Source organism: Labrus bergylta, chromosome 9 (assembly GCF_963930695.1).
Source record: "Labrus bergylta chromosome 9, fLabBer1.1, whole genome shotgun sequence".
Lineage (NCBI taxonomy): Eukaryota > Metazoa > Chordata > Actinopteri > Labriformes > Labridae > Labrus > Labrus bergylta.
The window spans coordinates 9,406,813-9,433,906 of NC_089203.1; the positions used below are offsets into that span (position 1 = coordinate 9,406,813).

Below are 27,094 nucleotides of genomic sequence, written 5' to 3' on the forward strand. Positions count from 1 at the left end.
CATTCTTTGACTAAATTAAAATGAAGAAGAAAATGACATTTGCTTTATCATTTTCCAAAAAATGCCCCGCTAAATTTGTATCATAATTCAAATGAAAAAGCTAATTTTAAAATGAAAATACAGTAAAAGAAACACTTTTTAACTTTCAGATTATAGGTGCATTATTTGACCTATATTTAAAATGAATATTCAGTCATCCAGTTTGCATTATAATTTTACTGTCTATGTATGCATATTGTATGACATCATTCAAATGAAAACGAAAAGGTCTTTGGCTTTTCATTTTCATTCAATTATGATACAGATTTAGCGGGGCATTTTTTGAAAATGAAAAAGCAAATGTCATTTTCTTCTTAATTTTGATTTAGTCAAAGAATGTGCATTTTTGAAGTTGAAAACTAAAATTCAAATTAGATAAATGAATCATCATTTTATTTTTGAGTCAAATAATACACCCATATTCTGAAAATTAAAAAGCATTTCTGTTAATGCATTTGAATTTTCAAATTAGCTTCATCATTTGAATTTTGATCACTAATCGCTTCCATAATATACGGACTCATTATCATATTTTTAATCACTTTATCAAGATAACGACAAAACAGTCACCAAACGAAAAGGAAATCATCCTCAGAAAGACAAAGCAACATGTTGGTTTCTCTTTGTTCCCGCGTAATCTTGTAGTTCTGTGATGTGTTTACAGTAGCTCATGGCTGTACTGTACCCTGCTGCACTCCCGTTCAGGAACCTGATCTAGTGAGGCAGACGCCGTCGGACGGAGCAAAAACATGGGGCTGACGGAGTATGTGGGGATTGGGGGTAAGGGGTGCATTTAACCCTTTGCTTGTGTTTTATGAATTATTATCAGTTGCTGTTCTTTTACTGAATTGCATAAGTGTAGAAGGCACAGAAGCAGCGCACTCCTCTTGTGAACCAGGCCCAGACACTGTTTGGCTGATGCAAGGCTGACAGGCACTTTGTATTCAAACATATAAGCAGTACTTCCACATATTATTGATGAATAGCAGGAACATTTAAACACTGTCTCTACAGCAAAGTGTGACACATTTCTATGTGGTGTCTGGAAAATATGGGCAGGGAGAAGTGCTTTGTCTCTGAATGAAAGCTTACTTTGATCAGAGAGAACCGAGAGACTGTATTGTCTCATCCCAGACGTGCCAAATTTGTGTATCAGAACTTTTTCACTTTTTTTGCCACCCATTTTTCTCCACACACAGTTCTGGTGCAGACTGTGTCAATTACAGCTGTTCTCAAAGACTCCACCATGAACAACTCTGTGTCAGTCTGTGATTCTTTTGACAACACAGTAATGTTACACTCTTCAACAGCATCTGTTATTCTTTCATCCTCTGTCAATTAGGCATGTTCATTTTTATGTGGACAATCTTTTGCCCAGTGATATGCGCTGGCAAACGGCACATCTGGTTCTTCTCCCATGTCTGTTGCGTGGATTTGTGCCCTGCACGGTCCCTTGTTGACTTTGTTTACCTTCTCACTTGCCATGAAATCTTGTGTATTATGCAGAGTCAGCTTCTGTACTCATTCTTTGTTCATTGGTGCCCTCTTGTGGCCCGTTATCCCCAAAGATTATCTGCAAAGCTGACAAGCGGTAAGCGCTAGTTGTTTGTCTTTAACACTAAGTCCAACCTTGTCGAGAAGCTCAAAAGCTAATACAGCATCTGGGAGCTCCATGTTGAACTTACTCAACTTTCAAACTCGTCAATGTAATCCATCATTGGAACGCCATTTTCCCTTGTTATCTGGTCAAACCCTGTGCATGCTTCGTTCTGCCAACACAGTCTCATTTTGTCAGAAGTTCAGTGATTCCATCATCCTTACTCAAGTCCTCAGTCAGCGTGCTATCCTTCACTCTTCCGGTTAGCAACAACAAGGCAACTGCAAATGCCTGCTTCTTCTTCTCCAAGTCGGAAACTAGCCTCCAAATTTCAACCTCATTTTTCCAACTTTCGAATGGCTTCTTCTCGTCAAACGCCGGTGGAACTTTGTTATAGCCAAGCGGCCATCCTCTGCTACCAATCTTCGCTCAATAACAACAATGAAGACTGCGCATGATACATAGTTTTACTAGAACTCTTGTTGGACACATAGTACAGCCGTAACAACCACTTTGACCCACTTTCCCATCACCTGTATAGGACATAGCACTTAACAAACTCCCCTTTCTCTTTCAATAAAAAGTCCAGAACAGTTCAAATGAACTAAGCAGTTCTGTTTTCTAAACCATTAACAGATGAACATAGGTTTATAGTTCCAACTTTGGTAAAACAAATCTATTTCTAAGGGGTGACGGTGGCTCAATTGGCAGAGTCAGTCGTCTCTCAACTGGAAGGTTTACTTTCTTCATGTCCAAATTATTTTGATATTTTTCCTTATAGTCTATGCACAGTGTTCCACAAACCTCCTGGTCAAAGAGACTGAAACAACCGTTTTATCCATCATTCTGTTTAACCAACCTATTACTACCACATGTTATATCAAGGTCACTCAGGTCTGCAGAACAGGTGGGTTGTTCCAAGATCTAGGTTGAATCACAGTCGGGAATCTGTTTTTGAAAAGTGTAACCCACAAACATCAGAACCAGCATCCCCTTCACGTAACACTGTCCTTGCTGCTGCCTTTTCAAATCCCAACTTCAGTCCCATTTTATTCATCAGCTTTTATCATATATGAGATTTTACTTCCTGTCTCTTTCTTTATTTGCCATTTTCCTGTTTTCTTTGTCTTTGTGTTTATTGTGCTGTTGTATGATTATTACGTCAAGGCCAGCAGAGCATGGCAAGTGTTGTGAGAGCTCCTCCAGGTGAACATGGGGCTGACAAAGAATCGACACCAGATGTCACAACTAAAACAAAGACAGCAAAATGTAACAAGTCAAATCTCACCCTCAACCTCACCTGTACATTGGTGGGTAATGAAAAAAAGCCACTCTCCATCCATTCGCCACATCCTATCCGTGTGAAAGCTTTCTGCAGTTGCCTCAATCAACACAAAAAACAGGCCAGAGCTGGACACTGAAAAAAAGTGTAGTTGTAAGATTGGAAGTCTCACAGCTGCACCCCACGACTTCAGATGATCTGTGGCACAAAACAAGCCCAAACTAGTTGCTGAAATTATTGCAGGACTGGTCTTAAAATAAATTAATCCTATTTCAGTTTTAGGGAGTTGTTCATCTTCAGAGTTTGAAAAGAAAAAACAGCTTTAGGGCAATGACTGTTGTTAAATCTTTAACATGTGGGAGTTATATTGGACATGTGCTTTATAGCCAAAACATCTGCGCGCAAGAAAGTTCATGCTGACAGTCAAGATGCAATGAGAGACGGCTGATGAATATTTGTCCAACATTTAGTAGCAGCAACATGAAGTTTCCCTCAACATACGGCTGTTATTTAAGCTTTGTCTTCACATCCCATTTGTCCCAGTTCAGGAGTCTAATACCCACCCAGCAAGTGTGGATCACATATCAACATTGTCCCAGGTTCAATCATTACTATCCAGACTCAAATGTGATTTCAGTCAGAACTCAACATGCAGTTAGAGTTCCCTTTAATGTCACGTGTTAAAGACGACATGATTGCTGGCATGGCAAATCTCTGCGCTTTCACTCGTGTGTGTGTGTGTGTGTGTGTGTGTGTGTGTGTGTGTGTGTGTATTTGTGTGTGTGATTGTGTGTGTGAGTGTACAAACCCAGAGCGAGTGCACAGAGAGCATGTGAAAATCTGATTGTGTTACTATCAATGAGATTTCACATGGCTGGTTCAAAGACGGAGTTTGTGTGTGTGAGTGTGCGCACATGGCTTGTGTGTGTATGTGCGAGTGTGTGTCCCAAAGCCTCTGCGGCGTTTCTATTCATGGCCTTTGGTCAAATCTAATTTAGTTTCTGTGTTTTGATTTTAATCATTTAAAAAAAATAGATTTTTCCAATGCCCCAGCAAACCCTCTTTTCAGATCAATATTAATGTTTTTTGGTGTTCTCGCTGGGAGAGTTGTGATAAAGCGTTTTGTTTTGACTTTTTCAGGCCACACTCAACAAGATTTGGACTAACTCTATTTTCTTTGTACTTTTCATTTTGCTGCGTATAAAATATATGATACAAACATTGATCTTAAAATCGCATGGTTCAAAAAAGGCAACATAGTATTTATCGCTCCAAGGAGACAAACACTGGACTGCATGCGCTGGTCAAATGAACCTTAATCTTGCTTTTCAATTATTACAAGCTAATACAATGCTTTAGTTTAAAGAGACTCTGCAGCCCACACTAAGGTGAAGGAGCAAAGACTTAAAAAGCACTTTTACCAAAGACAGAGCGAGTTTGTGGAATAATATGTATAATAAGTCCATGAGACCAGAGGTTACAGCCGCTGACAGTTTTTGAAATCAGCAGTGAACATAAGGTAGTTCATGTAGAGATGTTCTGATATTCCATTCTCCTGCAACAAAGACAAACATACTTTCTCCTACAAGATGGAAACCCATACCAGGGACGAGGGATTCCCAAAGTGGGGAATGTAGGCATTTGTTAACAAAGAGCATGACTGACAGTGTGCCTAGAGACAAATTGTAAGGCAGCATGGTACATTGAGTTCACAGGGAAATAAGAGCAACATCTCAGTACAAGACTTCCAGGTTGTTTTTTCTTTAGAATTGTGCGTACATACGAGTCAGCCAATCTAAAGAGACTGCATGCTTTCTACTTGTTATCGTCCTAGCAATGGAATTTAACCCCAAGTTGCTCTGTTGTTGCTTCATGGGCGGTTTATGAATGTGTATGAATGGGATAAGTAACTTCTGATGGTCACTTTAGATAGCAGCCTCTGCCATCAGTGTGTGAATGTGTAGGTGTGACCTGCAGTGTAAAAGGGCAGAAGATTAGAAAAGCGCTGTACAAGCGCAAGTCCATTTACTAATTACCATTTAATTGTGCAAATTTTAAGAATTAGTTTGAGGATTAATCTTATTAAAATAGATGAGTTATAACAACAAATCTACCCCCATGTGGTGTAAAAGAGAAAAGCAAGCAACTGATACTAAATACAGTAGTTTTTAAGAATCGGGCTGTGAGCATTTCTGCTTAATTAAAATGTAAATCATGACAGCAGAAATAAACATCCTGATAGCTCATTTCATTATCTGCACAAACTGTACACGGCTGGATTTTTTTCATAACACATCCAATTAGATTTTATGAATTAGAGCTATTCATAATGAGGGGGCGTGGCTGATCTGACTGACTGACAGGTAGGTGTACTGTAGCTGTTTGTCAGGAGGTCTAAGGCCCGCCCCTCAGCTCCAGCTCTCTGCCTGTTGGTTTAGGACAACATTTCACTGAGACTGCTTCTGTGTAATGTCTATGATTTTATAAAGGGTCCTGAAGGGGATTCTTCAGCCTCAAGTGGACACTTGGTTCACTGCAGTTTTCCTGGCTTCATTATTCAACACTGGCGGTTAGCCACTCGGTCTGAATCCAGATACAGTTTGGATGTTCTTTGCTCATGATTTCTAGTTTAAAGTGTGAATCAGAATGATGATTTTTTTTTTAACAGTTTGTTATTTTCTGTTTTCTTTAGGTGCCAGTGGAGAATAGAGAGATGAAGACTTTATCCCCCCTCTTCCTCCTCCTCCTCCCCCTCTTCCTCGCCTCAGGAGTCTGTGACGACGTCAAGTACATCTCCAAGAGGAACTCAGGTGACCGGCCTTGGTTTTTTGTTGTCTGCGGGTACACTTCACGTCTTGTAGACTTTGCTGAAAATGAGCCTCTCTCCTCGAAGGTTACCAGGCTTCTTTTCTACGTCTCTTTGTTTTTGTTGTTTTCATTTCACTCTCTGTCTTTTTCATGAAAACACTCTTCAGTCTTCTCTCCAATTGAACGATAATGCCACCTCTTGTCTTTCTCATCTTCTCTTTCTGACTCATATTATCCTACTCGCTGTCAAACATATGCTCCATCTCTTCTTTCCTAACAGTTCTCTCCACTCTTGTCTGATATGACTTAACTTCTTTGCTTCTCTCTCTCACAATCACAACCTCCTCCTTTCTCTCTCTCTCTCTCTGTATCGTCGAGCTCACATGGCTGTTCTTTAGGTTTCCTTTCCCACTCCTCTACGATCGACCCGTCTAACTGCTGCTGTCAATGTTGTTCCTTCTATGCTCATTTGTGTATGGGCGGCCAGCTGATGGCAGATCTGCTGATGGTCTTTTGTTCAGGATCGATTTGTTGTGTCTCGCTGATCAGCTTGACGGAGAGAGTTTGAGTGGCTATTGATGTTTGAAATGAGCACTCAATAAAGCTGTGAGTGATACTGTACGGTGAGTTTAGTGCGGCTTATTAGTTTGTGTGATATAAAGGTACATAACCGGTTCTCTGCTTACAGTCGCTTTGAGTCTCTGATATTAAATATGACCTGTAGCAGTAGCAACTTTCTTGGTATGCCCCCCTGCCACGTCCGGAAGAGGCTAAAAACAGGAAGTATCCCTTTCCAACTACACAGGTCATCTCTTTACAGCCATCCAGTTGGAATGGATTCCCCTGTAACGCAGGACTTTTTGAACTGTGTGAAGATCTAACAATCCTTCTTTGTAATCACACACACACACACACACACACACACACACACACACACACACACACACACACACACACACACACACACACACACACACACACACACACACACACACACACACACACACACAGACACACACACACACACACACACACACACAGTCAGTAGTAGTAAGGCATTACTGATCATCACAGTACTTCTATAAAACACTATTTGAATACACAATCTGACATAAACAAAAAAAAATAAAAACACTGAAATGAAAGATTTTCAAGTTTACTTTATAATTTATCTGTGGACGTTCTCATCAGAGGCTTGGCAGAGGCAGAGCTTAGTTGCAAATAAGTGATGTCACACACTCCTGAATAATCTGTATTTAGAAAGAAATGAGGGCTCCGCATGAGTTGAGGTAAATGAGGATGAGCTGATTCATTTTATTTCCTTATTGAACGCTTATCTTTGGAACCATCAGATAATCAGGCCTTTGCTGACTTTGATCGATTATCTTGTAGTGTTTACTTACTAGCTACTTTACTTTCTTGATTACTGTAGATTCTTGATTAAATGCAGATTTAACAAATGTCCTGCAGTGTCAAACTATAAACTCTTAAATATCCAGAGGAAATAATTCATTCTGAGTACTGAGTATTTATTTCTGTAGAAGGTCAGCTTCAGCTCAACCTCTTAAATATTGTATACTCGTAACTTGGATGTTTTCTATATTTCTAAAGGCAACTGAAACAGAAATAAAATATATATATTTCTCGGCTTGTAAAGTTCAAGTGCTGTAGCGTTATTCTTGTTGCGAACACAAGAGTGACCGCATCTGAGTGACAAAATGTTTGGGAAGTAACACATTACTTTATGTAGCTACAGGCCATTGAGCCATGGTTCATCGAACCCTGCACAGGAACTAGGGTTCTTCTCTCAACCAGAGGTCAAAGATCAGGCTCTACGGGACATGTTCAAGCAGCTGGCAGGGCTTTATTGATGTGTCCAGGACAAATGCAGCAGAAGCCAGACCTCCCTGACATCCACATTTTGTACTCTTACTCTTATAACTTTTACAAGACGAAACTTCCAGGAAACATTGAAACGGAAGAGAAATGTTGTTTCACTTTTAATCAGAGAAACCGTCCAAAGGGGACCAAGTTATTTCAAAGAGAAAACATAGGCCTGTTCCAAACTCAGTGCAGGTTGAGTTTCAAGAGTGTTTGCTGCACTTTTTTTCTCTCAGTCTCCTCTTTTACCGTCTACCTTTCTCTTTGTGTATGTCGGTGTCTCGCTCACATTTAACGTGCCAACTGTGTGGGAGAGCTGGTGGGACTTTTTGTGTTTGCGTTTGCCAAGTACAGTATGTGTGTGGAAGCATGCTTGTCGGTATACATGCATGTGTGAACGGTCTGCTCATGCTGTATTTAACAATGATAGTGTGTGTGTGTGTGTGTGTGTGTGTGTGTGTGTGTGTGTATGTGTGTGTGTGTGTGTGTGTGAGAGACGCTAGCACAGAGCAATTATGTGATCAGAGCAGAGCCAAGCGGACTTTTATGTGGGCGACCGCTACAGTCGGTCAAAGATAGGATGTTAGATCTTTTCCCTCCCTCGCTGCTTGTACGTGTGAGTGTGTTTGTGTGTGTTTGTTTGTGTGTGGGTGTATGTGTGTGTAACTGGACACCATATGGATGGGAACTATCATTTCCTATTGTCAGTTCCCCTGCTGTGCTTTGATGCAGCACCGACTGCAGCAAAAAAAAAAAAAGGGACAAATTGTGATGAGGCACAACAGAGAGAGCAGTGTGTGAATAATAAGTGCTGGCTACAGAGTCCAATCAATACAAAAGTGACACTGTATCTGAGTCCTGTAGGGAACTCAGAGGTCAGATACCGATGTATCATCGACCCTGAAGCTGGACATCACTCTGTAAGTGTATAGTGAGCGAACATGTTGACAAACCTCCGTTGTGGCGTTGAATGGGCTCTACATAATTTAGAATGAATATTAAGAGTTTGTAGTAAACAAGCCATGCAGCAAGTGCTGAGCTGAAATGTGAAAGCAAGGTCAAAGTACAGAATAAAAAGAGAGAATTCCACTGTTTGGTTAAAATATTTGTTTTCATCTTGTCGTTCTCAGCTGGAAAAAGTTTCACAGATAAAGCTAAATAACGTGATGAAGAACCGACACTGACTTCTTACTGGAGCTTATGTGCAATGGAATGATAACAATGCCGGTAGCCTGTTGGTTGGTTGCGCACGCTGCCATTGTAATCAAGACCACACTAACCGAGACCAAGACATATCTGAGACCAGAGTGCTCCGAGACAGAGACAAGACCAAGACCATAACTATCTATGAAACATTTTGTGTAGCTTGCGTGTCACTCATTTAGACTGTAACACTGGGAAGGTTGTGGCTGTAACCGGGGGATAAAAATCAAATTATAAATTAATTGAAGTTATTCATACTATTAGAAATGGGCGTTTTCCTTCTAATCACAGTAATGTTGTGGAAAAATAGCCTTTCAGCGGTGGTCTTGACCGTTCTGGATTTACGATCCAGAGTCCATCCAGTCTGAGACCGTAAGTAAAAATGCTCAAGACCATACTTGAGACCAAGGCAGATTTGGAGTACTACAAGAGTACTACTGAAGTCCTCCAATAAAGGAAAAAATAGGCCTACAAATAAACATTTTTAAAAAAGAGATTCATACAGCTTTTTCATTTTTAAAATATGTTGCAGCCCATACCAAGTGAAGGAAAATGTTGCATCTAATTTGTATTATTATTATATAATTTTAATCATTTATTTCTACTGCCAGGGTGATTTTATGTCAATCCAAGTCCTGATAACTATCAAACAGACTGTTTTAGCCTGAGGCCTACATGAATATGTGATGCTGGTTTGTATTAAGCCTTGTTCTACATACGTCCTTCATCACTGATGGAAAACATTCTTTAAGAATCTCTAAGACTCCTTGAGAGAGAGAGTTGATAACTTTGAATGAAAGCACCAGGGACAGACAAACTGCATCTTCTGAAAAAAGGAAACCCAAAGCAGCAGAACGCTCATAAAGAAAGACCTCAATTTACTGTAGCTTTCTTTATGACTCTGATAAGAATGTTGTTTGAATTGAAGTCTCTATCTCCAAAGAATTTTGATATATCCAAAGTTTTGTTTTTGCTCTATGTACAGAGGCTGAAGTCCTCAAAAATGGACGGCCTGGGTCCAAATCCAACCTGTGGCTCCTTTCCGGCATGTCATTGCCGACCATCTCTCTCTCTCTCCCCCTCTTTCAGACTCTTTCCACTGTTTTTTTTTCTAAAATAAAAGCATCAAAAGCCCCAAAATACATAAAGAAATGACATACATTTATATGACAATAATTCATCAATTTGTAATTCAAAACATAAAAGCAAATGTCTAGCATTACAATAAGTCAGATCCAATGTATATATTGTTTCATAATCTCATTAAAGACCACACTGGCCTACCTGGGACTGCGTTGTCAGATCAGTCATCCCGCTGTTCTGTACTAGGCCTGTCCCTGACTTATTTGAATCTGATTCATCAGATACCTCCAAAAGTCGACTGACAGTCGAAAGTTTTGTTGTTTTTTTCCCTTCTGTTTTAATGTAAATACATATTATAACTGACAGACTGCTGTTACTGACACAGTTCTGATCTCCAGATGTCTCTCACCACTCAACCAATCAGCCAACAGATGGACGGTTACTTTTACACCACCCTGTTGATGCGAAGAAACAGCTCAGTCGAGAGAAAGAAGAGCATTAAGAAGTTTACCAAAGTGGAGTAAACAGACATGAAGTGTAAAGCCTGTGTGTTTGTGTTTGTGTGATAATTATCCTGTACAAAGGTGTTGTTGATGAAGGCGCTGTTTTACATCAAGCCTCGCTCACAGCTTCAGTGCTTCCTGTCATTTATGCTCAGACTCTTGGATCACTTCTTGAATGATGGTATCTGCATTCTAAAAAGGATATGCTCTTCATTTGTTGATTTGATAATGGTATCTCCGCCTCGCATGCTGCTTGTCAAAAAGTGGATGATATGGGTTAATGCAATGTCTGTATCCATTGTGATTCTCTGATCAGTGATTTACGTCTCTCTTTTACCATTTTAAAGACATCTGCAATACATGTTTTTTTCTCCATTTCCAAAAGCACAGTTATTAAATAAAGACTGCAGATAGAATTATATTGTGTAAGAAAAAACACAATGAAGCTAATGGGTAGAGGAAAGTAGGTTTACACACAATCTCACACTTCCTGCAGAATATCCCTTACACAAATGTTCAGGCAGTAACACTCAGACATACACATGGCTGCAGAGTCCCTGAATACATCACATTCTGTCCTGCAGGGGGTCAAATTAAGGTTTATACATCCATCTCTCTTCAATATCTCTCCATCCTTCACTTCATCTCTCCTGGTCTTTTTAAGTCAAGGCCAGATTTCTATAGCGTCGTTGCTCCAGACAGACAGAACAAATAGATTAGAAAAGAGAGAGAGGAAGATAGCATAGAGTCTTATCTAGATCCCTGCTGGGCTGATACAGCGAGAGAGAGGGAGAGAGAGAGGTAGGAAGAAACAAATGAAACGTTATAAAGAAGGAGATGTCTTTATCTGTAAACCTCTGTTGTGTATTTAGTATTAACATGGTTTTCTATGCTCAACTAAAATAAACTTATGTTGTTTGAAGTGAAGATGGAAGTACAGATATGAAAGAGAGTGTAAAATGTACAACAACACCATGTTCCATATGGCATTAATGTTTTACCAACACATTTCCTCTATATATTATTTACCCATACAAGCCAGATTTATCACCTCGGAAAAAAACATTTTTCTTACTTCTGTTGTTTCTGCCCCGCCTTCTGGGTTTTAACAGTCTTTCAACACCTCCACAAGATGTGCTGTGTCTGCATCTGTGTGTGTGTGTGTGTGTGTGTTATCTGACACAGCTTAAAATGAGATCAGAGAGCGATTAGATCTCAGTGTGATCTAATCGCTGATTAACTCCTAGCATGCAAAGCAGGGTTGAGATAACCGTTTATGAGTGTGCAAATGTGCGTGAGGCTTATTTGTATTGCACATGGTATCGTATATAAACGGTGTATACGTGTATGCCGTGTACACAAAATAGGACAGCATCCAAATACAAAGGCCTCTTTTCTGCTGACACACACACTCATGCTCAAACAAACGCAAGACCTCCATGCGCACACAACATCTGTAATTTGAGGAAACATCCACATAAAGATTTTCACCGGTTAAATATCACACGTTGTTAAACATGAAAGCTTTCTGAATCACTGTGTCAGAAAAATGTAATAAGATATTAATACTAAGCTAAAAATATTCATAAATAATGTTCAAGACTATAGGAAAAAGCACACAGAAGGATCCTATACAGCAGAACCAATGTGACCTTAGAGGTTGTTTGAGGAGAGATGTGAATTTCTTTTCCATCACTCTGGATGCTTAAAGTGCTGAGGGCAAAAAGGCAAATTACTTATTCACCATTGTTGAGAATGGAGACAGTGACAGGGAACGAGAGAAATAGAGCAGCTGTTGAGAGACATTCAACATTTATAAGCTCTTATTGTATGACAGCTGCTGGCGAGACAGACAGTTTTGTTTTGCATGGGCTGCTGAGTGGTTCAGGTAAGTGATGTAACTTCATGACATAATTGCAACAAATAAGTTACATAATAAAGAACATTTCATTGCTATTTTTTTTTTTTTTTTTGGTGATTCCAGTTCCAGTTCAAGAAAAACATTCATCTTGTAACAGAAAGTACAGAAGAAGGGTTTACAGGTCCAGATTTGAGTGTGCAGTCCACACAACATTTCTGCTCACTCTGACAGACTAATAAGCAGCCGACATGGACACTCACTGTTCGAGAGGTTTTCATGCATGCACACTTCACCTCCCAGCGGGAGGCTATCCTTTTTGGATGGGAGGTCTCACCCCACAAATTTCCCCATACTCCGTGCGTGCCGTGACCTGTCAGTGCCATGCTTTTGCTCCATTGGTCGGCGCGCGTGCCCTGCCCCACTGGGTCCGTTTCTTGAGCGTGAGTGCAGAGGAGCGCGGCCAGGGTAAGCTGTACACACATCACATGAGAACGATGAAGATCACGTGAGAATAAAGAGAAAAACTCACAAACAAAATGTTAGGTTGCTTAATCTTAGGTTGCTTTGTTGTTCGTTTGGGTCGGTTTTGACGATGTTGATGAAGTGATGGAAAATACGATTGTGAGTCCGTATATTGTGTTTTATTTTGAAATTGACGAGACCCCCTGTGCGTTTCCTTGTCTGACTTCCTGTCAGGGTTGTTCTATTCTGTCCAGCTTGACTGGTGCCTGAAGCGTACTCTGTCGATAATAGACTCTTAGTATATTTGAAATGGAGCAGAGCGTAGTGGCGCTGTTGGCACGCTCCAGAGATGGACCGCGCCACTCGCTGTGGAAACAATCACTGATTAAAGTGGCAGCAAATGTAGGCAGCAGATGACATAAAAGAGAATGATGCTAGAATTAGCTATGAAGTCACAGAGTCTGATGCTGTGATGACAATTTTATGGAGTAGTTCGACATAACTGGACAATGAGTGGATAATATCACACTGGCCAACAGATAACAAAATGAAGCAGCCTCTTTATGTGCATGTAGATTGCATCATTTGTGCACTGGGTTGCAGGATATAAACAAAACCCCCCCTCCTCCAACTCTATCGCTCTGAGTTGTCCTGAAAGTTTCATGCTCCTTTCTCACATGTTCCTTCCAGACGTCATGTGGAACATTCTAGAGGAATCAGGAATCATTCTGACTGTCTGTGTTCATTCCAAGCAGCTCACCCTGAAAATTTCAGAACGTTTTTGTCAGTGAGCGTTGTCAATATGCTGCAAGCTGCATCAATAGTTGGGTTTTTAAAATGTCTAAAATGCAGCCTAGAATGGCTTCCTTGTCATGAACTCTGACTGAGATTTGCTGTTCATTAAATATAAATCAGTTCATTTCCCATGTGAGCCCTATCATTATTAAGAACAAAGAACAATTGGTAATGTTCACTGATTGGATCATGTGTTGTTGCACCTAGAAAGCGGAGGACATCAAGGGTTGGGGGCTCGAGCTAGAGTAAGTACAAAGGCGTAATGATTGCAGAACTTGATGATGGCGCTGCTGCAGAATTGCAATCTGAAAAGGGCTTTTGAGAGGGATAGATGTGAGCGCCATGAGACAGTCTCTTGGTGAGCACACAGTGAAACTGTGGAGAATAACACTCAGAAATGTAATATTTAGATATGACACAGCAGAGATGAGGAATGACGTGATTTCACCCCATGGGAACCTGTGTGAGCGGGTATGTGTGTGCCCATTATGACTTATACTATAAAAGTATTTTCTGTGTTAACAGCACTCCTAGCTTACATCTCTCTCCAGCATGACTAATTAACACAAGTGGCTTTGTCATGTAAAGACATCCACTTGACTTTCCTGCACTCTTCATTCAGCTGCTCTACTTGTGTGTTTGGTTGTTTTCTGTTCACACACCACACGCTGTTCACTACAATACAGTGTGTTCTGTCTGCCTCTCTCCCTCTCTCTCTCACTGTTGCCCTTTTGTTGCCCCTCTTAAGCTAAAGATAACAGGCTGTTGTGTCACTGCTGTGTGTGCGAGTGTGCGTAAGCTTTTTCTAATTAAATTACTACATTCAGCGTTATCCAGCTGGTTTTTACTACACAGCAGCATTAGCTAAAACATCAGCCTACAAACAAACATGAATAGTTGCAGCTCTGTATGTGTGTTTGTTGTTGCTGTTCATTGCTTTCATTGATTGCTCATCGCTCATGTTAGGTCTCTGTAAATAGTAACAAAGCACATAGTCTTGACCTGCTCTTGAAGTGTCCTTACATAACTTTTGTAATGACTTCGCATTACATAAATAAAAATGGATTGAATCAATAGATTGCTGCTCGGTCTAAAGTTACTGGTTGGTGGAGTGTTTCCAATCTTGGGCACTCAAATCCATTGATTCCCGTTATATGTTGCACATGTGCTCCTCTTCAATACAAGAGATAGGAGCTTCAATGGGCGCAGGAAAAAATGCGTCCATGAACGCATTACACACCACCACCCAAAAGTAGGCAGCAGAGGGACAACTCCCATGAACTGAGACATAGAGAGCGAGTCATGCATTATCACTGGATCAGTGCAGCTGACAAGACTAGCATGAGTCAGCAGTTTTTCAAGTACGTCTCCTCAGAGTTTAAGAAATATATGCCTGAAAGTATGAGTGCACATGGTGTTGTTTGTTGAGTACGCATTGTCTGGAACAACAACAATAACCAGATGTGTTATCGCCTCCCAAGCTATCACAGCTGAACAGTTAATATTGGTCTTGTTTCTGTTCCACCCAAACAAGGATCAGTTTTCTGTGAGGAAAGCTTTGTATTTCAAAGCCTCTCTAGAATCTTCTTACTCCCGTTTAGATGAGGGAAGAGGAGAGAGCTGCGTTCATTGGTCGAGACAGATTCCAATCCCATCTACAGCCCCTGGAAATGGATTTCTTCCAAAGCCCAGCCTGTGTTCAGCTTCACCACAGTAACACCAACAAAATGAGCTCTGTTAATATTTTATCAGTGTTCTGTCCAGTACTGGTGATGCTGGTGTAATAGTAGTTAAACTTTTTGGTAAATATGTGTATTGGCTTACTCAGTCAGATGAGAATATTCACTCGTTTCTCATGTCAGTATAGAATGGTAATTAGGAAATGGACTTGAGCTTGTATAACGCTTTTCTAGTCTTCTGACTACTCAAAGCACTTTTACATCGCATGTCACACCTACACATTCACACACTGATGGCAGAGGTTGCTGTGTGTGTTCTAGACCCCTCTTGGTCACTGTATAGGTGCAAGTCACACATAACTTGCACACTTGTGAGAGGGTTGAATAGAATATGTGGCTTGTGTTGGCTGTATGGCTGCACAACTCATTTACAGACTGGTCAAGTCCTAGCTGAAGTCCGAGCTCCATCAACCTTCCTTTTCCCCCGCCTCCGGTTTAAGCAAATTAATTGTTGTCTACTTCTAGGCTTCTTGTCTAAAAATCGGCTATGCGTCTCTTATGACATTTTACATTATCAACCATGTAAATGGAAAAAAAGTATGCACCCTGCAGCCTATTCTAAAAATATGTAGCTACTGGTGATCAATTTGAACGCCACACCACTTCTATCTTTCACTGAAGTGGCTGAACTCTGCCAATATTTCTTCACCACTTGTCTCTTTTCTTTTTTATTATGTTGTCTCCCCTCCCCTGCATCTATCCATGGTCATGCATTTTGTCATCATCATTTTCAAAGTGTCCTTCTTCTGTCCTCTCTGTTACTGTCGTTTGCTCTCTCTCGCTCTCTCTCTCTCTAATCGGCTTTAGAAGGGGGTTCTTAGTCTGTAGCTACCAGGCAATAATGTCAATGAGGTTTAGTGTGCAAGAGAGGAAGGTGGGGAGAAAAACGGATCTAGTGCCTTGCCTTGAAATATCTTAATATTTTGAACATGTGAGACCCAACACATGACAACAAACAATCATATATATTTGCTCCAGCACACCACACACCATCAGCTAACTAGAGTCCTGACTCTCAAAACTGGAAATCTCATGAAATGTTTTGCGGTCAAATGCAATTAAGAAGTAATCAAACATGGCTGATGATGTGCGGGAAGAATTTGTGACACTATATTTACTTGTTGTCGCAAAAAATGCACTAAGAGTAGAGTTAAACATGGAGAAGAAGTGAAGATGGGAGAAACATCTGATTCACTGCAGTCTTTGCTCTTCTCTCTTCAGCCAGCTTGGCTATCGTTTCGTTCCACGTGAAAATTCCTGGAATGTGGCCCGGCTCTCCTCTGGGTCCCGCCCACACAACAGGAGATTGGATCATAAATACTGAACATGTTTAATATTTAGAATTTGCAATCGAGGCAGCCCCCAACGTCTTTCTGTTCAGATAAGATCACTCTTCAGGGTACACACACACTGCTGGAGCACGATTGTCCCCCCTTCCTCATTCCCCAACTGGCCTACAGTCACAATGCTCCAGTGCAAACTGGGCCTGAGCATGGTTACCTTTTGTACATATTGTAGTAATACAACACGTGCTTGGCTTTGCATGATCAGTGGGGAATATGGAGTGTATTGGGGCCCTAGGCAAAAATGTTTACAGTCTGGTGCAAAATCAGGCAGATTATCTTGTAGTGTGTACTGATCTTAGCAACATTCACTTTAAATTATGTAAGCTCATTGTGTTGTAACCACCAAGTTGTTAAATTTCTTTAAAATTTTATGATAATACATTTTTTTTTTCTTTTTTTGACTCCTGTGAATGCAGATGGTTTAAAAATAGCGCCCTGTCCCCCTCCCATTATTATTTCTCTTCCTTTCATCAAACCTCCATGGTCTCCCTCTCACATTATCTGTCTTGCCATCCCTCCATCTCTCTCTCTCTTGTCTCTTCGTGTCTTTGCTCTGCTCCAAGGTCATATTAAAGATTCATCCAGTCTCTGGTTCTGCAGTCAAATATTGATAAAGGCTGACGCCCCTTGGACTCTGAACACACCCAGACACGGCACACACCAACGTTAATGCCCACACACTTTACATGCAAATGCAAAAAAATGCCTTAAAAATAACCTAAAGGCCAAGAGTGCGATCATTTGCCGAATTTTACGACAACAAGCAAACTTCTCACAGACCGCTTTTTGTATCTGTTTGTTAAAAGCTGTCTTGGCAGAGAGCGAGAGAGTAAAGCTGTGCAGATTGAAATAAAGCTTTTCTGCATGTTTGAATATATAAAAGTCTGATTGTGCATGCTGACAGCGACAGGGGTTCTTCTCCTAAACTTTACTGTTCTGTAAAGTTGTTGTGCAACCTTCACTTGTCCTGGTTTACTCCACTGTCTCCATCATGGCATCTCTGCTCTGTTGTTGGCATACATCACCGCTTGTGTAATTATACTGTTGAGTTTAAAACCCAGAGAAAGAAAGAAAGAAAGAGCCTGTATGGCTATACATGTATGTATGACACCAATATGTTTAAAGGGTCTATAGTCTTTAGCAGAGGTGGACACAGTAAATCTAAAATTGTACTTTGTAAACCGTCAATCTGGTTCGGGGCATAAGTCAAAAGCAGAGCAGTAGGTGCAGGAAAACATAAATTCAAGTTCATAAGAACTTATAAAGCTGAAAAAAAACCCTAGTCTTAATGAGTACTAGAACACGTCCTTCAGATTTTAATTGATTTAAAAAGTAATTTATAGTCCTAGTGGTTATTAAATACACAATGTTTTGAAGTTGAGCAGGAACAAGCCCAAATGTTTTAAATCACAAAAGAAAATCTCATTTAGACTAAATTTGAAACCCTAACCCAAAAGCGAGTACAGCAGACTTCATTTAACATGAGCCAGTTTTTGTTAAATATGACTCACTTGCAAAATTCTAAGATTTTAAATAAAGGAGATTGCACTAGATTTGCGTTTGTTGCCTTTTTTCAGCATTTTCCATCTCCTATCTGATGTAAAAGTACTTCTTATTACATCCCTGTCTTCTCTAAGTAACATTGAATGTGTGTGTGAGTGTGTTTGTTTGTGGATGTGCGATTCTTCATTTGAAACTGTGATATTTTGCAAACACTTGTCCACTTGCATGTCTGCTGAGGTTTGTGCTTATTGTTGACAGTGATGAGATTAGACAGGGAGCCCAGGGGAAAGACACTATATATGGCCCTCAATTAATTAGCCCTTTAACACACGCATACAGCCAGAACGTGCAGAAAATGCAGACTCGTTCCAAGACTGTCCACTCCTAGAAACATGTACACTGACTATACATATGCACTGGTTCACACATGCATGCACACATGCTCGGTTCCTTTACTATCGGCCCCCTCTGTCTTTATGTCTTTATCTCAATCTCTTCTGTAGGTAGAGGACATCAATTTATTATAACATGATGAATAATAGAAACACAGCCTCCCTCCTGGACTTTTATACATCCTTTATGTACATATAGCTATTTACTTTCAGCACCACACAAACACACGAGCACACATAAGCACATTTGCAGTGGCAGCACTATTAAATAAATAGATTACATTTGAAGTGGACAAATAAGCCTGAACACAAATTAATGCTGGTACACCTGCCTTGTGCAAGGACCACACACATTCAGATGCCAGTGGAAATACACACATCTGAAAACACACACTGACCTACAAAAATGCCCTGACTGAACACACACATGCATTGCAAAGCTATGCACATACATCCAAACACAAAAACACAAATTGAGAGATTGAAGTTTAACAGCAGAGGAAATGATTAAATCATTTTCCACACTTCTCCCCAGCCTCAGAGTTTCATCTTTAAACTGTATATTCAGCTCGACGGAGCGACAGCCACCTGAGAGTGAAGCAAAACGATTTAGAGCTCCCCCTGCTGACTGTCAGCAGTATAGGTCATTAGCCACGCCTCCTCGATGTTAACAGATTGAAAATGGGTTGCACTATAAATTTAAAATGCACACAGTGGGACAGTGGTTAGTGTGAGCGCCCCATGTATGGAGGCAATTCCTCGAAGCAGACGACCCCGGTTTTGAATCCAACCTGTGGCGTCTCTCCTGCATATCATTCCCCACTCTCTCTCTCTGCCTGATTTCTGACTCCATCCACTGTCCTATCTCTCCAATGAAGACATGATAAGCCCAAAAATAAATCTAAAAAAATTAATAAATAAAAACTGCACATCTGATATTCTTTTCTGAAACATGGTTTCATCATGATAACTCTTATCAAGCCATTTTTGTCCAAGTAATCATTTTTGTCTGAGAAATTTCTTTTCAATTACTTATTCGATGCTAAAAAACAATATAAGACGCCATGATTGACAGCTCTGTTGATGGATGGATTTCATTAACAGAAGTCGCGTGACATCAATATCTTGGCCCGACTGAGTGAACATATTGTTACAAATACAAAATATGTTCACGCTTGTCATGGGGATATTCTGGCTTCATCTTGTTCAACGTGAGGAGCCTGAAGCAAGCTGTCCATTTGTATAAAAGTCTACGGTTTCATCCAGATAAAGCTTTGATGCTAGAGCCATTTCTGAGCATTTATAACACAAACACGCACAAAGAGTGTAATCCATGTTGAACACCAAGACTAAGTGAATGTATTACTGTGACAACAGTGTTTTAACTATAGACTGTAAATATGAATGGATGAAGCGTGAGTGACGTCACCCATCTGTTACTGCAGAAGGCTCTGGAGGCTCATCGACAGCAGTCTCCATGCTGGAAATCCTGTCTCAACCTAACTTTCAGTCAACCTAACGACAGGCTGAGAGCTGCAGCTGAGGTGGGGTTTAAGCCTTATCACAAACGTAAATGCCCACCTGTCAATCACGTCAGCTTCGCGCCTAACTATGGATAACACTTATTATTCATAAAATCAAAACGGATCTGTTTAAAAAATATTCGCTCCTCTTACAATGTGTGCCCATGAGGAAAATAAGTAATAAGACCTATTTGTTTTTTGTACCATCATGTTAATTTCTGCTGTAAAAACTGTTTTTTTTTTGCTGTTGTGTGAATGTGACTTCCGAGGCGCCTGAAGCCAGCCTCAAACAGACATTCGACAAACTGCAGGATTTTACACTTCAGCAATGGCTTCACTTTAACACCGGAGGTTGCTGCTTGGTTTTAACTTGTGCACATGAGAAAAATTAAATAAAAGGATTTAGATTTGATTTATGTATCAGAATGAAGCAAACTGAGAAATCCAAAAACACTGTATGTAATGCTGAGACTAAATCAGTGAGATAATGTCATCAGAGCTCTCCCCTTCAGCCAATGAAATAGCTTATCTTTGGAAATATTTTTAAATGGATAAAAATGTTGTACAAGTTACTTGATATCTGCAATGGTTTCACATGTTGGGAGAGAAAGGAAAGAGAAACAAGAGAAGACAGAAAGAATAGTAGAGAGTTAAGGGTATTGGGGGTGGGGAAGAGCAAAAAAAGGAGTAGAGCTGAAGAAAGAAAGAGAGAGAAAGAAAAAAATCTAACACGTACTCCTTGCTGTCAGCCAGTGTGTAATTAAGTTCTGCACTCTGTCACCATCGCTCTGTAGAACTGGTAATTTAACTGGGCCTGAGCCAGGAGAGCAGATCAGAGGAGGAGGGCGCAGGGACAGGAGGACAGGAGAGGGGGAAGCAAAGAGAGAGATACAAGGAGGGGAGAGTCAGAGAGAAAGAGAGAACTTAAGAGCACTTCTTGGGGATGATAATTCAAAATGAAATGATAAAGAACAGAGGAGGAGGGATGAAAAAAGTAATGAACAGAGAAGCAGGGGTAAAGGAAGAGTACGGGGGAGAAGAAAAGAAAAAAAGGGAGGAGAGATGACAGCAGGGGTAGAGGGAGGAGAGGACCATGGGGACGAGATGAGAAGAGCGAGGAGCACAAAGCAGCAGATAATTGAATAGAAAACTTGATTTTCCAGCTGCTCTGCAGTGAGTACTGGGTGTCTCAAAGCTGCCAAATTGGCTGTTCACATTCATTTAACATTCAGTTTTGTCAGATCATACTGCTAAGTGGCTTCAGCCTCTGAAATTAACAGATTAGATAATTACAGTGATAAAAAAGTGATATTTAAACTACGCAAGCTCAGTCCAAAGGCCCAGGTGTGATCAGCTAGACCCTCTGTGGAGAACTCTTACTGCAGGACTCAGTTGGTTTAATGTTCTGAAACTCGACAGCCTGACTTCTGACTTTTCTTGTCGAGTTTCAGAGCACCTACCTGTATGAGCCCACTCTGTACTGTGTGCCCCTCGTGTATTATCATTCTTTTCATGTCTCAAGGGTGAGCATCCATCTCTTTGAAAATTAAACTCCCAGTGTTTTAAAAAGACTCTGCGGATTGATTCCCAAATCTTGGGCCTAGAGCTTCGGAAATCTTCAAAGACACCTCTATTCGTTTCGGTGAAAAAATATTTGGAGTGTTTCATATTTAAAAAAAAAAAAAAGATTTCTAACAAATTTTCCCAAGTCGTGATTCTTTTTCTTATCCAAACCTAAACGTTACCCAGATATAAATGTCATTGCTGAGGGAAAAGGGTTGTTTTTCATATTTAACATGAATTGTGTTTCCTCTGTTCAATACATATGACATATTCTGTTTAATCAACAACTGTTACGTTATCTCAGAAGATACACTCACATGAACAGATCCCATTTTTTAGATCCCATTTAGTTAAATACTTAATTCTGATTGGTCAGTTACACATAACAACGGTCTGCCATCCCTTGACAGATCGCCGTCGTCAAGAAGAACAAATCGTTACTAAGACAAGCAGATGGTTGCTAGGGACATGGCTCTTATCACAGACTGTGGAGGACTAACTGGAATCAAATCAATCTGTGAAAAGAAATTTGTTACTGAAGACTGTTTACTGACGGGGAAAAAGGAGAAAGGAAAGGATGACAGCGGTGAAAAGTGGATAAAGATGTAAAAAAAAAACTTGACGCTATGACAGAGAAATCTACCAAATAAAGACGGCACAAGAAGTAAACGTATTAAAGGAACTTGCTATGGGATACAGCGACGTTTGAAGACTGGCTAATGGGAATGAAAATGTCAACAGACTCCGACTTTACAAGGCAGAACAACTCTATCTAGGTGCTGCACTGATTCATGCAGATGTGTTCACCTTGTCACACTTAAGGCATTAGTGGCAAGTGAGCAAAAAGCTGGGTGAGCAAGATCTCTCCACTTCCGTGGGGGTCCTGATTAGGTTCCATACTGCGATAACAACCTGCTCACTAGATATCATCCCTGACATCATCAAACGACATGTCATTTTTTAAATTCTAAGGAATTCAATCAGCATTCAGATTTCAGTTCTTTGCTTTATCAAGTTTCTCATCGTGAGGAAGGTCAATCTTACCTTCATTTAGGCTGATTTGAATGAAACCAGAAACTTTCTATGGCTGATATGTGACTCATGTTTCTGTAGAAGCTTAAGTTGAGAAGTTCAGTCACTCAACAATATTTTTATAAATGCATACAATATATGAACTATTTACTTCATCCTTAAAGCTAGTAATGTCATAGTCGGGCTTTTAGTATTAAAGAGGAACATATTAGCCTCCTCAACCATTTTTAATTATGCTCGGAGCTCAATAAAACATGTCTGTGAAGTTTCTTGTTCTAAATCCACTCTGATTCTGTATTTGATCATGCCTATAAACCCCTCTATTTCAGCCCTGTTCAGATCCTATAGTTGTTTCTGTGTCTGTAGCTTTAAATGTAAATGAGCTGTGTTAGACCACGCCCCTCTCTGGAAGGGCTTGGGTGGCACAGGCTTCTCTAGACCCATACTCTTTTGTCCGCAGTGAGAAGGCAGACTCAGAGGGCGGAACAAACACCTAGCTGTGGGAGTGTCACAAAAAAAAAAAAAATACGGATGCTGATACTTTCATCTTGATACAAATTTTGGCAACTGTGCCTCTTGTATGCAAGAGATGAAAGGTGGAAAAAAGAAATTGCGAAAAGATGAAGAAAAAATGAAAACACTTAGGAACAGATAAAAGGGAGTGAGAGGACGATAGAGAGCCAAGTGTAGTTAAGCAACAGAGTAAATGGCTTTTCAATGTGTGAGTCTTTGGGGACAAGATAGAGAGAAAGAAGAGAAGGAGGGATGTTACAAACAGTGAGCAAGATGTGACATTGATGAACCCGCCGCTAAGTCTTTGACCTTGCGTGTGAGTAACTAGTACATATCTGTGTGTGTGTGTGTGTGTGTGTTTGTTGTGTGTGTGTGCATACAATCACAGTGCAGGTGGTAAGAGTGTGGCAGATTTCCTCCATGGGGAGTCTGAATGGGCCGGTGCACAAGTAGGACTGTACGTGTGTGTGTGTGTGTGTGTGTGTGTGTGTGTGTGTGTGTGTGTGTGTGTGTGTGTGTGTGTGTGTGTGTGTGTGTGTGTGTGTGTGTGTGTGTGTGTGTGTGTGTGTGTGTGTGTGTGTTTGTGTGTGTGTGTGTGTGTGTGTGTGTGTGTGTGAGAAACTAAGTACTAAAGCGTTTGACTGAAGGGCAATTAAAGGATAGTGTGTGTGTGCGTTTGTGTTTAAATGATGGCCAGTGTGAGGCCACACTGCTTTGTAGCTCCGTATTGACAAAGTAATTACCAGTGAATAATGCAGGGCCATATGTGTGTGAATGAATGCATGTGTTTGTGTGCGTTAGTGTGTGTACCATGTGTATTCGCTTGGGGAGCCTTGCTTATTGGCAGTCTAATTAGACTGAATGATATACTCTCCCTATTAAGACCAACACGGAGCTGTACATGGTGGCAGTTGGGCCGTTTCGCATTGTTCACAGACTGCGATGTTCGCTCCACTGCCTTGCTCCATGACTGTTGCTTAGTAACTGAGAGAGATGCTACTGATAAGCTTACATGTTCTGCTCCTGGATATTTTACTTTTTTTTAGCCACAAAAATATTTTAATGTGAAGAAATGTGATATTGGTATTATTCTTTCATGCTGAAAAAGGAATGTACTTGTGATGTCTGTGTGTTCAGTGTAACACAGTCCTCACTGCAAGCTGAATCTGTCAAATGTGCATTTCTGCTAAAATATGTAAACCACTTATCAGCTTGGCACTCAAGATCAAAGAAGATACTTTTATTATTTGGGTAAAAGATGGTTGAGTTCATTTATTTCCTACAACTGCTACTCTGTAAACACAGAATCTAATTTTAAAGGTCACATATTCTCCTCCTTTTCAACCAGTTTAAATAAGTCTCAGAGCTCCACAAAACCACTCTGATCCTGTATTTGATCATGTCTATAAACCCCTCTATTTCAGCCCTCTGGTCAGAACAGTCTGTTTCTGTGTCTGTAGCTTTAAATGAAAATGAGCTGTGTCTGACCACGCCCCTCTTGAAGGGCTCTGGTTTTCTTGCACCATGCTCGATTATTTACAATGAGAAGGCAGACTCAGAGGTCAGATGGATGTACACTTTTTTCCTCATATTTAATCTTAACACATTCCAGTATTAGTGATACTTCTAACTGGTTTATCGCCATGTGTAAACATTCTGTTTAATTAGATTTCTTGCTTTGAAAGTATGTTGTTCAGTTTGAAACGCAAGGATTTGGGTAGTAGTAAATAATCTCTGTCCTTATACATAGTGTTTAAAAAGGGCTGATTTTAGGATAAGTTTCTATGTAGTGATCCGATGTGGAATTGAAGCATCCATGACCGTCTGGAATTTGGTAACCATTTCAGCAAATTTAGCTCTGTCTTCCAGCATTTCTTCTTCTATGTATCTGATGTCATCTTCCTCTCTCCTCCTCCTCCCTCTCCTGTGTCTTTCTCTCATTGCCCTCCCACACTTCTTTTGCCCCTCGCTCATTTACAATAGAACTTGACAGGGAGTCATTAGCTGCATAATGAAAAGCAGCAGACCAGTAATATATACCGTCACTGTCTATTACAGGCTCCTTAGCCTAAAGACCCTGGATGTAAATGAGGCTACATTATGTTCTGTTAAAGTCTGAGTGGTGGGTGTAAGTGGCTTTGAAAGGCTTTTTAGGACACAACAGTCCGTTATCATTGTTGTTGCCTTCGTGTGTGATGAGAGAGCAGCTTGATATTTACGACAAGAAGTCAAGTGTGTTTTCAGCAAATGAGTTTAAGCAATAAAGGACATTTCAGGTAAGTTATCTTCATGCTCAGGTTAAGATAGGATCAAACCTGAGAACTGGTTTCCAATTTGAGATTTTCCTCCAAAGATGGATGTAAAGAAGTTGGTCACTCTTGAATTAGTTTCTTGGAATATTTTTGGCACGTGATGTACTGCACTTGTTGCCAAACCTAATAATGATGATGAAAGAAACACTTTGAGCTAGCCAGCCCATTATCTGCTATGGATTTAAAGTATTGAAACTTTGCCAGCATTAAAAACTGAATAGCAAAAGAATACAAGCAACAGGATGGAGAATATTGTAGGACAAAGCCGTTCATTTGTTATTCGCAGGCAGGTCTCAAATCCTAACTTTGAAGTCCCAAATCAGGCAAAGGTTTTGTGTCCTGATACTATGTTACAGTCACCAAATCTAGTACCATTTCATTATTTCAAACAGTTACTTTAAGACAGGCCTGTCTGCCCTGTAAATGGTTGGGCCCCTCAGAGGCCCAGTGATTGGTCCCACCCAGGATATGATTTTCATCAACGTATGCACATTTGATCAGATGTGTTAGCGCTAGCCTCCTGGCTAACATTAGCTCCCTCTGGGCACGCTTACATCATGACATTACCAAACAAATGTCTCATATCACTTTAAGAAGAGGTGGTGTACGTTGTGAAACAGGCTACAATTTTCTGGAGCAACAATACATAAAATGTGTGTATTTGTTGCTTTAAGAGGCAATGGTGAGTATGTAGGTGTGAAAAAAATTTGGTCATTGTAACTTAAAACTAGGATTGACCTTTTTTTTTGCTAACCTTTGTGGGCCTTACCCATGTGACTTGGCCCCAGAAAACGTTTACTTGTATCCCACCTTATGGGGGGCCTTGCAAACTGCCACAGTAAATTCAAAAAGATTTTTAGCGATGGGCGACAACCAAGCGGCAACATCCGGTATTGAAAAATGAAGCAAATGCGGAAGTGAAAAATTCTGAAGTTTGACGAGTGTCCACTTGAAGCTGTCTCCAGGAACCACGGAAGTCACATACACACCACATTAACAAAATGCCATTTTTACAGCAGAAATGAACATCTTTACAAAAAACTAAATAGGTCTGATTAGTTATTGTCCTCATGGGCAAACCCTGTACAGGGGTGAATTTTTGATCCCGTTTTGATTTTATGAATGGTATGTGTTATCCATAGTTAGGCATGAAGCTGACACCATTGGGGGTGATGTTTAGACTATTTTTAACCTTGCTTGCTTTCCAGACTTGTCAACCTTGTACAAATAAATCCTCAGGTTATACAGTAATAGAGTCACATTACGAGCTCTATTGTATAAAGTGCACAGCATTAAGGACAAAAGTAGGCCAAAAAAAAAAGGAAGTGTAATTTTCCTCTTTAGGAACACTACTGCACGCTTTTTAGCCAAGTGTGCATTAACAGCTTTTGCCACCCACAATATTTCCAGTCCCACCTGCTGGGTGTATTTTGTCTTGCCAATTCTATTCTGAACGCAGCTGTGGGACGAACTTCTTCGGCTTGCTTTAATTGGAGAAAGCAAGCTACAGCTGGCTCAAGGGAGACATTTGCCCTTTTTAGAAGATCTGGAAAATCTTCTATTTGTGAGTGTGAACATTTTTTACCCTGATTGTGTTTGTGTTCTTTCAGTGGGAAGATTCACACTGGAGAGTGTGAATTAGATCCATGTCTATATC

At 40.4% G+C, this 27,094-nt stretch overlaps 1 protein-coding gene across 2 annotated transcripts in view; it reads left to right on the top strand.

The window, feature by feature from the left end:
- il1rapl2 (interleukin 1 receptor accessory protein-like 2) overlaps nucleotides 1-27,094 on the top strand; it is a 355,386-nt gene that overhangs the window by 62,863 nt on the left and 265,429 nt on the right. For both annotated transcript variants that reach the window (XM_020634405.3, XM_020634407.3), the window contains exon 2: nucleotides 5,611-5,728. In XM_020634405.3, the coding sequence (XP_020490061.1) occupies nucleotides 5,632-5,728 (97 nt within the window). In that variant the 5' untranslated portion in view covers nucleotides 5,611-5,631. The remainder of the gene's footprint in view (nucleotides 1-5,610; nucleotides 5,729-27,094) is intronic.